General features: G+C 44.4%; 1 protein-coding gene across 2 annotated transcripts in view; it reads right to left on the bottom strand.

The window, feature by feature from the left end:
* LOC135702476 (uncharacterized) overlaps positions 1–14,119 on the bottom strand; it is a 518,995-nt gene that overhangs the window by 167,939 nt on the left and 336,937 nt on the right. For both annotated transcript variants that reach the window (XM_065223519.1, XM_065223518.1), the window contains 4 exons: positions 3,204–3,368; positions 1,990–3,129; positions 1,689–1,910; positions 300–1,624 (listed from right to left, as the gene is read on the bottom strand). In XM_065223519.1, the coding sequence (XP_065079591.1) occupies positions 300–1,624; positions 1,689–1,910; positions 1,990–3,129; positions 3,204–3,255 (2,739 nt within the window). In that variant the 5' untranslated portion in view covers positions 3,256–3,368. The remainder of the gene's footprint in view (positions 1–299; positions 1,625–1,688; positions 1,911–1,989; positions 3,130–3,203; positions 3,369–14,119) is intronic.

The raw sequence follows: 14,119 nt of genomic DNA, 5'->3' as shown, positions 1-14,119 counted from the left end.
CATGGGTTCATTCCCAAGCTCCTCTGTAATTACAAAAGACTTGAACGACCACATCAACAACGGAGGTTTACTGATGTTAATGTTTTTTAAAGTAAGGAGCTCAGTGACCAATAAGGTGACCATTTTTGCTTACTGAGCAGAAAACATCGAAATGATGGAAAGTTTGTATGAATTGTAAAATTTTCTAGGGATGCCAACTTGAATTTTGGTAAAGTTTCCAGTCTCGTTGTCGTCGATTATAGCCACTAGTGTAAACCATCGAAATAGGAAGTTACCATCGTCAGCAACATAACACCTACCTTCTCGTCCTGTCCGTTAACCATTTCTCCTTGCTTGTCGTGCCAATTCTCCTTGTTCTCCCCGGTGCCGCCGCTGTAGCTGGATATCTTAAAGTTGCTCAAACTGTTCTTATTCGCTCCGGGAATCTCCTCCTCTTCCTCCTGCAGCCTCTTCCCATTCAGCACACCTCTCAAACCGTGCTCCTCCTTTATAACCTGACTAAGCTCGCTGATCACCTCGTTCTTTCTGCTCTCGGTCGGCAATCTCTCCACCGACAGTCTCCTACCCTCAATCACCGACTGGGACCGCGTGACACTAACCACGCTGCTCCTCTTGACAACCATCGTGTAATCATCAACCACCGTTTCCTCATTCAATTTGGCACATTTCATAATATCACTCTCGTTCACCACCTCCAGCTCCTCCACCTGTTCCTTCCTCCGTTCGACAACCACCCCTTCGATCGATTCCTTCAGATCCTGCAGCTCACTTTCCTTCAGTTTCTCCCTCCGTTTCTCCAGCGTCTGGATCATCGATTGCCGCAGCTCACTGCCGCCGCGATATCCATCCTCAATATCCGAATTGATCATAATCTCTCCCGTAGTCACACTACTGTTGCCGCCTTCACTCTCCACCAACGTCTCCGTCGGCGACGAACACTTCTCCTCTAGACTTTCATCCATCAGAACCTTTTCCCTGATAATCGGTCGGATCTGCTCCGTCTCATCCGAACGGATCGTCATCCGATCCGTCACGATCGTCGTATTGTCGACGAACGTCGACTGCAGCTCAAAGTACCTCTGCTTCTCGTCGTATTCTCCCGATTTGATCGATGAATCGGCAAACTTGGGTGGCGCCGGAAGCGTATAGGTCCACTGTTCCTCCTCTTCCGGACTGGGCGATCGAATCTCCTTCTTGTCCGGAATTCGCATCTCCTTTCCGGACTCGATGTTGTAGATCTTAATGTCCTCGTCGGAGCTGTTGTCTCCGTTGGAATGACGTCGATCCGTGGTTTCCTCACTTTGCGTGCCCGGGACGATGTGCACTTTGGAAATGATCGGGGTGGAAGGTTTCGAATGGCCATTCGGGAGGGAAGAACTGTCATTGACGATTTTGATCGATACGGAGGAGGCTCCGCTCGAGGGTTTGCGTTCGGCTTCCGGGGAAAGCGACTGCGGCGGCTCGGTTGAGCTCAGCGAAGATGGTTGATCCACATTGAGCATAACTTTCGATACGTTCTGTTGTGATTGGAGCGGTGGAGTAACGGCCGGGGGGCTGGTGCTGGTGGTGGTGCCTGCCGCCGGCTGGTGGGTGCTGTTGACTGCGTTCATTTGGTTGACAGTTTCTGTAAGAGGGGAAATTCGTGATAAGGTTAATGATTCTTTGAAAGTGAAGGTGCGATGAAGGACCTCTATTCTTCTGCATCTCGGAATCCGTCTCACTAAAGTTGGAATCCGATTCGGAAATGATCGTCTCCCCATCCCGGACTGGGACGCCGTCGCCAGCTGCGGCACGAACCGGTGCCCTCGGCGATGGTGTCGGCACAATCGTCGGTTCCGAAACGTCCCGTTTCGATCCCAGCGATACACCCCGTGGAGGCGGAGCCGGTGCCGGAGCTTTCGATTTCTTAGCTGTGGAAAAGAGATAAGGGAAAAAGTTAGCAAAACTCCTGACCGATCTCGCCCGGACAGAGCCACATTCAATTCGAACCGTTCGAATTGAGCCGCTTCCGAGGGGTGGGGATGATTTGCGGACCTTCCTGAAAATCACGAGGATCTTTGACCTCGGATGAATTGGACGAGGTGCGGGAGTGGTTTACGATCTCTTGCATACTGCTACCGGTGTCATGAAGCGACGCACGCTGTAGGTTATCATCATTGTTCTGGTGGTGGTGTTGGTCGTCATTATGGTCCTCCACGTCGGCCGGTTCCCGAATGATGTACATTGACGTGGGACGATTCTTCAGCGTGCTGTACGACGTTTTGGTGTTGATCAGATTGTTCATTTCTTCGACCGTTTCTACATGATGGCCATTACCGTTCGTTTCGGACGGGCCGTTGTAATCATTGTTGTTGTTGTTGTTGATTGCAGTATCCGCCGGCTTTAGGTCCCCGTTGTAGAGATTAGGAGAAGACACGTGAAAGTTCTTCCGCGAGTAAGGCGGAAGCTGAGGTTCTTTGAAGATGTGATCATCTTTGTTGATTTCCAGTGGAGCTTTTTCCGGGATGGAGTTCTGACTGGGTGGCCGCGGAGCCATTCGTTTTTTTCGTGTTGGAGCCACCGGTGGGTGGTGGTTATTACCATTCAAACCACCCCGGGAGCTGGAACTCAACCCGGAAGAGTCCATCGAATTGAGAGAATTCGTTGAACTGTACGGACTAGTAGTCTTGAGCGCAATCCGAGACGTTCGACTCAGATCCGACGAAGAAACCGAATTTTCTCGGATGTTCTTCTGATGTAACCGGAAGATGTCGCTAGTGCTCAACCGGTACTCATTGTTCTGCAGGTTTTCCAGTTCTTTCTTCGATATCAACCGGATTTCATTGAGGCCTACTTCGCCGATGGTCAGATCCAGATCGAAACCTTGATGAAAGTCTGCCGGATGCCGGAAGAGGTACTTTTGCACATCCAGCTGCTTATCGCTGCACACCATGTCCATAAGGACGGACAGGCGCGTCTTGGCGCCGATTCGGGTCACGTATAGTTGCTCCCGCGGAAGCAGGACCGTGATACGGAAGGTCTGTTCGAACGGGGCATTGGTCATGGCGGCCAGCGGGACAATCTTGTTGTACTGACTAGAGCTGTCCAGGTTGGTTGTCGACCGGCTGAGGTTCGAAGTGGATTTGGATACTGTGGGTGTGGGTGAAAAATTGAATTAGTAGCGATTTCCAACGACACAGGAGCAGAAGGAGTGATTTTCTTACCATCTTTATTCCGTTTGCCGAGCAACCGGTTCAATGTGGATAAGCCATTCATTTTGGTGTGTAGTGATTCAGAGCATATGCAGCAGGGTAAGGATGCTGATTACTTGGGGATTTATCCGTTGGTTGTCTTCCTTTGTTTACATAGTTTTGTCGCTTAGTGGAATTCTGGAAGGAGATAAAAACAGGACGCAATTAGACATTATCAAACTTCGTAGCTAGTTACATCTGATTAGTTCACATTTCATGAATGTTTACTGGATGATCTTAACCTCTACGCCGGGTTCGCCCCCAACTACAAGCCTAAATCATGGTCTACAAACCATCTTAAAACTAAAATTGTTGCTTGGGAAGTAACATTGCATGTTTTGTAGTGGTTTTAAAGCATGCTACAAGTCTAAACCATGGTCTACAGAACTCTCATAAGCCCAAAATTTCTTACTTGGGTATGAAACATATTTGCGATCGAAATTTCTTCCGTGGGTATGAAACGTTTGGTTGCTGGGTACATTATCAACGAGCAGCAAGGCGAGCGAACGTTCAATGAAAATTTACTCTTAAATAACAATAATTTATGGTGGTCCTGAAAAGAACCCTTTTGAGGCTGGCGAGCTGTATGTTGTTTGTAACGAGGGTGACGCGCTTAACATAGATGGCCCACAGCGGCTCACGACGAGCAACTGAATCCTATCAGTAGCGGTGCGGCTTCTTCCTCCTTCTTCGGTGAATCGAGGGCTTTTGAGGTCAACCTTGATATCTAGCTGTTTGCGGGGAACCTTTCGTTGTGTACCGTTGTGTACAAAGCCAAGCACCGAAAGCACTGCTGCTGCTGATCACGACCAGACAGAACCACTAGTGTGGTTCTTAAATCCAACTAATTTTTGGAATCGAAAGTTATATCCCAACTCTGTCGATTTATTTATTTTTGCTGGTTGATTAACGGGCCCAAGAGTTGTGCAAAACATGATGATGCGCTCAATTATTACTTTGCACGTAGGTTTACAAATGGCTTCGTCTTGCGGAGTTCCCTCGGATCTGACCACAGATTTCTTTTGAAATTCTCTAGGGATTGATTTCGCAATTCGCTTGGATTTTTTCTCGGAATTCCCTTAAGACTCTTCGTAAAATTTCCATTGGAATTCTCCCCAAAACTATACTCTCAGGATTCATGTTGAAATCCCCTAAGAAATCTTATCAGAAATCCCCCAGACTTTCTTTGGAAATATCCTCAGTATTCTCTTGAAAATTAGTATAGAATTCTGCTCAGTATTTGCTTGGAAAATTTCTTGTAACATACCTCAGAGAGAATCTGTTGAACTTATCCTCAGAATTCTATTATAATTTTTCTCTGAGTTTTAATTATCCTTAAAAATCGATTCCTTTGACATTCTGCTTGGATTATCCTTGGAACTGTCCTCAGGATTGCTTTTGCATTCTCTTAAAAATACCGTTCCAAAGTTCCTTAATGCTCCCAAAATTCCTAAAATTTCACTTGGAACTCTCTTTTAAATGGTATTGGAAATATTATAAGATTACCGTAAAAATCAGCCCCAAAATGTATCTTGAATTGGCATGGTCCGCAAAATTTCCTTGGAATTCTTCCAAAAATTTCTTGAAATATTCCTCACAAATATTAGGAATTCCACCTGCTCAGAATTTTCTAGGAATTTTCCTTAGAATTCTTTGGAATTATCATCAGAATTCAAATCCCTTTAAATCATCCCCAAAATTTACCTTGAATTGGCATTCTCCGCAGAATATCCGTGGAATTCTACAATTACGTGTACGTGCAAGTTCCTTAGTCATCACAGCCGATGCATGTCCGCATTGTTCTGCGAGTCACGAACTGTGGAAATGTGAAAGCTTCAAGAAGGCGAGCCTGTCTGATCGGTATGATACCCGAATTTCAGTATCCCTGATCGAGTGGACATGCTGCTGGGAGCAGAAGTATTTTTCGAAATGTTGAAGACAGATCGCATGAAGATTCCTCACACTATTGCAGTTCTTCAAGATACCCAATTCGGCTGGGTGTTGAGCGGTCCGATCCCAAGCAAGGTTCCAGAGAAACTGCAATCGTTCTTCGTTACTGCTGAAGAAAATCTCAACGAAATAGTGCGAAGATTCTGGCAGATTGAATCGTGTGGTGACATGGATGAGAAGACCACGGCATCTGACGAACTTTGTATGGACACACACAAGCGTACCGACGATGGAAGGTACGTCGTCCGACTACCATTCAACGAGTTGAAAGACCAGTTGGGCGATTCCAGGACCATGGCAGAAAAACGATTCCTCGCTCTGGAGAAGCGATTGGACAGCAAACCGGATGTAAAGGCGCAGTACATTTCCTTCCTGAGAGAATACGAGATGCATGTCAGTGGACGAAGCTGGTGACACCGTCGATCCTCAATCTGTGTACTATTTGCCTCATCATTACGTTTTGAAACCAAACAGTACAACCACTCGACTTCGCGTAGTGTTCGATGGTTCAGCACCGACCGACACTGGAATTAGCATCAACCAGACCCAAATGGTGGGTCCAACGGTGCAGAATGATATAATTTCGATTTTGCTGGACTTTCGTTCGTACAAATTCGTCTTCACTGCAGACGCCTCGAGAATGTATCGGCAGGTGAGAATGCACGACGACGACATCCGTTACCAAAGTATGTTCTGGCGCGAAGATCCAAGCGAGACGATTCGTGTCTACAATCTACGAACCATTACGTACGGACTTGCTTCATCACCGTTCTTGGCAACAATGGCGCTTCGCCAGCTCGCTGAAGACGAGAGGGAAGAGTACCCGATCGCTGCCAAGGCGGTCAGAAAATCCTTCTACATTGACGACGTACTTACAGGTGCCAATATGTTGGCGGAGGCGATGGAACTCAAGAATCAAATTATCGGCTTGCTAGGGCGAGGAGGCTTCGAAGTGCATACATTCGGTTCGAATTCAGAGATACTGCTGGCTACTGTTTCCGAGGAGCAGCTAGAGAGCTGTGTGGACATAACGGGTATTTCCTGGAACCCTAAAGAAGACAGTTTCACATTTTGTTTTGCGGTCTACCCTGAGTCAGACACATTCTCAGTCAGATCGCTAAAATCTTCGACCCGTTGAGGCTTTAAACATGGAGTGGGACCAACCGGTTCCGCATGCATTTGCGAAGTTGTGGACGGACTATCGTGAACAACTATCCAGCTTGAACAACGTGAAGATTGCAAGATGGATTCATTGCGACGAAGCCTGTAGTTACGAACTTTGCGGGTTTGCGGATGCATCAGACTTGGCATACGGCGCCAGTCTGTATGCTCGCACGGTACGAAACGATGGAACAGTGATGATGAATATAGTGTGCAGCAAGTCACGGATTCTCCCAAGAAAGAAGAACAAACAGAAAGAAATTACAACGCCCAAAGCAGAACTACTAGCAGCCCTGTTGCTGTCTCAAGTCACTGTGAAGCTGTTTTCAGTTCTGTCGCATTATGGTCGGATTCACAGATAGTCCTTTGTTGGCTACAGAAATCTTCGGACTCACTGACTGTATTTGTTGGAAACCGAGTCAGGCAAATCCAGCAGCTGACTGAAGGTTTTATTTGGCAGTACATACCTTCGAAGGAAAATCCTGCTGATCTGATATCTCGTGGCGTGTCGCCATCGGATCTTCCAGGATGCAAGCTTTGGTGGCATGGACCGCCTAGGGTCCATAGCGCACAACTGTATCTCGAGCAACCACTACCGCTATCGCAAGATGAAATACCAGAACTTCGGAGAACAGTACTTGTAACGACACGCGGGCCGTCCAGGCTACCGACATTCGACAGAATCAGTCGGTATACTATAATTCAACGGTCGATGGCATATGTGATTCGGTCGAAAGCAGATTACTAGAGGATTGCCCACAGTTTCGGAAATGCATCGAGCAGCAGTTTTGATCATCCGAATGGTTCAAATCGAAGCTTTTCAAGAGGAGCTACAAGCGATTAAAGGTAATAAAGAATGCAGAATTACGTTTCAAAATTTGAATCCATTCATCGATGCGAACGACGGAGTACTGCGTGTTGGATGACGCTTAAGGAACGCAATTGTACCATAGAGGTAACTCTAAGACCAGAAGGTCCCGAAGAAATGTGCTCAACTTTTTGGCTCAGCTCTTGTACTATCTTCGGTCCCAAGCTAATCGATTCACCCCTCGAAACATAGGAAAAACCAATAACCCCTCATTTTACCTGTCAAACTTTCATAGCGAATCAAAATAAACATTGCGTAGTACTAGAATTTCGACTAGAATGGGATACGTTAATCGTTTTCTTGGGACCAATAGGCTAGTCAAGTAGTGAGCCAATTTAAAATCGTTAGTTTCGTATTGATTGTTGATTGTACCGTACGAACACCGACATCCAGCACTATTTCCCGAGAAACATCCGCTCACCGTCACGCTGATACGTCATCTACATCGCGCCAATATGCATCTCGGTCAGTGCAGTCTTCTTGGGGTCGTCCGGCAACAGTATTGACCAGTGTTGGAAAAGTTCACGATATTTCACGAAGTTCACCAAGGGAAAAGTTCGCGAGTCATAGGGAACTTTGATGAACTTTTCCATCACTGGTATTGACCACTCAAGGCGAAGAACGTCATCCGGCAGGTGGTACACCACTGCATACCATGCTTTCGGATGAGGCCAAAGAAATCAACTCAACTGATGGGAGAGCTTCCGGATTACCGCGTCCAGCCTTCTCCAGTGTTCTCACACACGGGATTGGATTTTGCGGGCCCCATTCAACCTTCGATTAAGTGCAACTGCAAGGAACCCGACGACCACTAAGGGTTACGTTTGTTTATTTGTTTGCATGGCAACTCGGGCTCTCCATCTTGAAGCGGTTTAGGACCTAAGTTCGGAATCCTTCATGGCTGCGCTCCAGCGCTTTGTTAGTCGTCGTGGCCTCGTACAGAAATTATACTCCGATAACGCGACTAATTTCGAAGGCGCTAAAAATGAAATGAATCGCCTAGCCGAATTATTCCGCAGTGAGCAGCACACGCGTGCTGTGAATGAATACTGTGTACCAAGGGACATCGAATGGTCGTTCATTCTTCCACGTAGCCCACATTTCGGTGGGATCTGGGAGGCGGGAGTTAAATCAGTGAAATCGCACTTGAAGTTGATTCTCGCTGAAAATCGATTGACGTTCGAGGCGCTGTCTACCGTCCTTACCCAGGTAGAAGCTATTTTGAACTTCCGCCCTCTCACACCTGCTTCTGATGATCCGAATGATCTGACTGCTATCACACCGGCTCACTTCATAATAGGGAGGGAATTCCAAGCCATACCATATGGATGAACGATTACCTACCCGAACTACAGAAACGCCAGCGAGATATGAAAGTCACCGAATTCAACGTTGGAGCGATGGTCGTTATCGTTGATGAAAACGCACCGCCGCTGAAGTGGGCTCTCGCCCGCATAATCGAATTGCATCCGGGCAAGGATGGGCACACACGCGTGGCGAGTTTGCGAACCGGGCACGGCACCACTAGGAGAGCCGTTAAGAAGGTCTGTCTATTGCCACTAGACAACGAAGAGGACGAAAATCCTGTGTAGCTGATGTATTGAAATTGCCAATTTCAACGCCCCGGAGGATGTTGGTACTTAAACGCTCCTCTGGCATTAAGACAACCTACGAAGAATACAGAAACCATCATACATTTTTTTCTTATACACAGCCACACATGTAACCGATTATTAGTTCAGAGTAAAATTGTCTGTTGAATCATTAACACGCGTTCTTTTGATTCGGTCCGAAGAAATTCTATTCCACTGAAACCGAAACTCTTTCGTTACAGTCCATTTCCCGCGAGTGTCAAGGACAAATGTTCTTAGAACTCTCCTTTAAATGGCTGTGGACATCTGTTCAGTGTGAATTGTAATAAGGATTCCCTTCGGATTCTCATTAGAATTCCCTCGAAACGCTGCCAGAAATCCCATGAAGAGGACGACCTCAGCGAAATGGCCAAAGTCACGAGCTCGAATCGCAATCCCCGAACAATTTACGAATAACCCGAAGGTGACCATATTTAAAAAAGCCGTAGAGACTCTTACATTTTGACGTAGCATTACGTCTTTCGGTAACATATTGGGAGTGCAATTTCAAAAAAAAAATCGACCCCGTTACGAAAAGTGGTCCGACTTTGACCTCTTAGAACTCTGTCAATAGCGGATGGATGTTAATTCTAAACAAGCCAATCGATTGGAAATGTTTCTACACTTTATTAATTTTCAATAGGTCACTATTGAAAATTACACAAATGTCCAACTGTTGCAATGGTGATTGCCTGCAAAAAGTGCTTTCCCTAACAAAGATTTCAAAATCGAATTCCATCCGGTCTCGCCGAACGGTGTTTATTCAATCTCCGTGTGTGGTGGTTTCCGGTCGGTCGTAATCAGTAGCAGCAACAATAGTGCATAGAGGTAACTCTAAGACCAGAAGGTTCCCAAGAAACGTGCTAAACTTTTTTTTTCAGATTTCCATTCCTTTGAAATTTGTTTCAGAGTTCTTTAAGAACTATCCACAGAGTTCGATATCACTGGAACTCTTCGCATTCATCAGTGTTGAGAAAATATATAAAAAAAAAAAATCAAGATCTCAAATCAATCAAGCGAACAAAACTCACCAGCTACGATTGGCACCAAACTGTGTGGTGGGTTTGAGTTTCAAGGTTTTTGCTTTACACCCGAACGTGACCCGAAACTTTCATCACCGCTGGCAGTAGTAACTTCGTGTCGGATGGGTGAACAGTAAAGAGAGGTAGCAAACTATGCTATCTCTTTCTAAACAAAACTATGTGCAACGGAATGTTTTTTTTTATCATCGAGTTAACTATCAGCTGCAATTTAACATGTGAAGAGTTGTTTTTAAAATTAATATCAAGCGTGGTATTTTCTTTCAGAATCATGCGTGATATTAAGAGCGTATGAGAGCAAAATATTATAATTTTGCAAATGATTTTTCCATCACTGAACCCAATGTTTTCCGTCGATCTTGTTTTCTGTGCTGAGTACCAATGCTACCGATGCCAGGGAGGCAGCTCCCACACCTGGACCCTACCCATCAACTCATGAACCGGGGACCAATGGCTATACTCCCCATCCGAAGGAAGGTGTGATCAGAGATGTTATGCCTCAGAACATCCCGGCGGCGCCGACTGGGTTTGAACTGTGAGAGGTAATCACGCTTACGACTACACCACCGGCGCCGCTGAACCCAATAGTTATCACGATTCTTCTGAAAATCTAAAACAATTCTGCAATCTTGAAAACCTTTTGTGATTTCGGCCTTAAAAATATCTGAATTCTGGACCCAGTGTTGGGAAAATAACAAAAGATCAAATCTCACCAATGAGCATAATCTCATTTGAGCATCGTAAACAATAATCAACATGCAAAGAACAGCGGATGATTTTAACAAGCTGTGATATGGTAGCTCTGATATCATGCTAACAAAACTCACCAGCTACAATTCTCATCGAAGTGTGGTGAGCTTGAGCTTCAAGATTTTGCTGTACACCCGAACACGAAACCGAATCTTCCGTCACTGCTGGTAGCAGTAGCTTCGGGTCTGCCATCTGTGAATAGTAAATAGAGATAGCAAACTATGCTTTCTCTTTCTACCGTATGCGTGATAATGTTTGCACCATTGAGCAATGTCAAAATTAAAAAAATTCTCAAAAATTCGTTTTTGAGTTTTTTTATTTATTCAAAGGGGGGATGTTTCTCAGAGTCTTAAACTATGTTAATCATCTATCGAGTTTCCACTTGCTGCAATTATGGCCTCCACACGCTTCCGGAATGCACGGCAGGTTCTAATAATGTAGTCTGGATCCATTTCTCTCCAGGTTCGGGTCAATGTTTGTCTGAGGCTTGCTGTACACGGGTGGCGTTTAGAACAGGCCTTGGCCTTCATGACACGCCATATTGAGTAATCCAGCGGATTAAGATCCGGGCTGGATGGCGGCCACATGTCCTTCGCCCACATAACCCTCGGAACCCGAGCTGACCTCGGACGACCTGTGGCCACCTTCGCAGATAGTTGTCCTTTCTTTTCTCGGTCTAAAACCCTTTTGACGGTCCACCGGGACACTCCCACGGCGATTGAAATGTCTTTTTGTGACATTTGCGCGTGGGACAAATCACGAATACGCTGCCACTTCGTCATGGTGCAACTGTCAAACTAAGTAAATCATTTTCTTCTATACACAGCCTACTACGGTATGAGCTATAGGTTACGTGCATGCAAAGAAAACCAAGGTATTGTATGCACAGGTGAAACATGAACCTTATTTGTACGATGGTGCAAATTAGAGATGGGCAAACCGGATCAATTAGGTGAACGGTTCAGAACCAGATCATTCACAAAGGTGATCCGGATCAGTTGATCGGATCATCGGATCACTTACACCTAGTGCATTTTAAATTCGAAGATTCTACCTTGAGCACAGAAAATTCATTTACAACTTATTGTCATCAATTATCCTTTTATTATTTCTCTAATGATTCGCATCTACAAACGCTTCCGTTAGTAATTATGGTTCATGAACAAAATTTTGGAAATGTTCTTCGGAGAAAGCCGGCTTGTTCTGTCGGAACAAATCTGTCCAGCTTTTGAGAAAATTCGTTCGCAAGGAACAGACGTCGCCGGAATACAAAGCCGCTCTTGCATTACACCATAAAGGGTGATACGGTCAAAATTTGGTCAATATCAACTTGACGTATTTCTTTTAATTTTGCATTTAAAAAACCTGAACACCCCTCATTTTGAAGGTGTGTGTGTGTGTAGAATGTTGCTCCTATTTTGATTTTGGAATTCACTCTTCAGTTGTCAAAAAGCCGTCCAAGCAAGAAGAGCAGCGTATCAAAATTTTGCTCGCGCATCGCGAAAATCCGAGCTACTCGCACGCAAAGTTGGCAAAATCGCTAAAAGTTGCCAAATCAACCGTTACAAATGTAATTAAAGTGTTTGGGGAACGTTTGTCGACAGCCAGGAAGTCTGGATCGGGGGGAAATCGAAAACCGGAAGCCGCTGAGACGACAAAGAGAGTTGCCGGTAGTTTCAAGCGAAACCCAACCTCTCTCTCCAAGATGCCGCAAATAAGCTGGGTGTATCGTCTACAACCGTGCATCGAGCCAAAAAACGAGCCGGACTATCGACTTACAAGAAGGTTGTGACTCCACATCGCACAGTGGCGGCACTGCGAACAAAAGTCGGACGAAACCTAAAATGTCAATGAAACTGGCTGAAAATGACATATTATGTTAATTTTTGGGTGCTGAGTTCATTTTTGAAGTCAACAACCAATAAAAATGCAAACTAATCCCCCTAAAGTGCGAAATAATCTTTCGGATCAGAATAAATTTAATGACTGATAATTTATTGAGTTATTTCAACACATGATATTTTTAAGTTCATTTAATCTTGTCATCGAATCCGGTAATAATTTAAATAATCAAATATAGGGGCCGTTTAAACATTACGTAAAGCGAAACATTTCAGTTTCCATAGGGAAGATACACAAATGACGTTGCATATTTTTGATCAATTTTAGGTCCCCCCTCCCCCCTCGTAGCGTATTTTTCCATACCTAATACACGGCTGGTCACAACTTCTGAAACCCCCTCCCCTCTAAAATGCTACGTCATTTGTGGATCGTCCCATACCAAATTAAATGTTTCGCGTTACACGATATTTGGACTTTGTTTCCATATTCAATATAAACTAAAATTTACATTCTTTCAGATGTTTTACTCGGGTATTCAGTATGACACTGAAATATTTCATAAGAAAGTACTGTGCTGCTCTTATGTAAAATGCGGATGTTCCTAGAAGCTTGTTCAAACGTCAACCGAATACCAGAGTAGTTTAAAAAGTTTAAATGTGTTGACTTTGATACTGGAAGTTTCCGGTGAACTTTATCCGGCAGGAATTGAAAAAAAAAATAGTAAAACAAGCAGTCGTAAAATGTGTTCTAAACCAAAAGGTAATTGATCTTATATTGAAAAAATGTATTATTTACATTTAATGATTGTTTTTTATTAAATTAGAAATGTTCTTAAAAAGAAAAAACATACTGGAAGCGGTCTATGCTATACCGGATTCGGAAGAAAAGCGTACTGCAATTACTAACTACATTGCAACATATGCTGGAAATATTGATGAAGAATGTAAGGAACATATTTCAATCTTCTATCGAGAGTTCTTGCGTCGATGGAACAACGCAAAACGGATGAAGGAACGCTTCTTAAAAGCAAACGCTGAATGGCTCGAAGATTTTCTTGTGCTTTCTGGACCTAGCTCATCAACATCAGAGGAAGGTAGAAATAAAGGTGGTCGTCCTTCAAAGGAGTTTGACGATAACTGCAACCGAGTCAAGCGTCGCAAAACTGAAGATTTGCGGCGAACATGTAGCTCTAGTAGGTTCATTTTACTCCACCATCATTATATTAATATTTGAAGATATCTATTTCATACTTTTCATAGGTGAGTTGCGGTTTGCTACGGAAGTCGTTTTGCGGTCTGAAGGTCAGAGGGACATTGCAAATATTCTGAAGACTGGTGTCACTTCACAAACGTTGTCTGATGAACAAGCATTAGCTATTTTTATCGATGCAAAGTTATCAAAGCGTAGCTATAATATCGTGAGAGAACCAGCGAAAAACATCTACCCATCGTATGACAAAATCACTGCCGCTAAAAAGAAGTGTTATCCTTCGAACCAATATTTCAATTCTTCAGAAGTACATTGCGAAATTGAATTGCAAGAGCTTCTGAACCACACTACATCAAGATTAATCAATCTTGTAGAGTCAGACTATATGAATTGGAGTCATAAAGATTTACGTCTTATCCTAAAATGGGGAATGGATGG

This window comes from Ochlerotatus camptorhynchus, unplaced genomic scaffold (genome assembly GCF_037179485.1).
Source record: "Ochlerotatus camptorhynchus isolate MF236.1 unplaced genomic scaffold, CSIRO-AGI_Acam_v1.1 ptg000193l, whole genome shotgun sequence".
Classification (NCBI taxonomy): domain Eukaryota; kingdom Metazoa; phylum Arthropoda; class Insecta; order Diptera; family Culicidae; genus Ochlerotatus; species Ochlerotatus camptorhynchus.
This window is presented reverse-complemented; position numbering and strand designations above follow the sequence as displayed.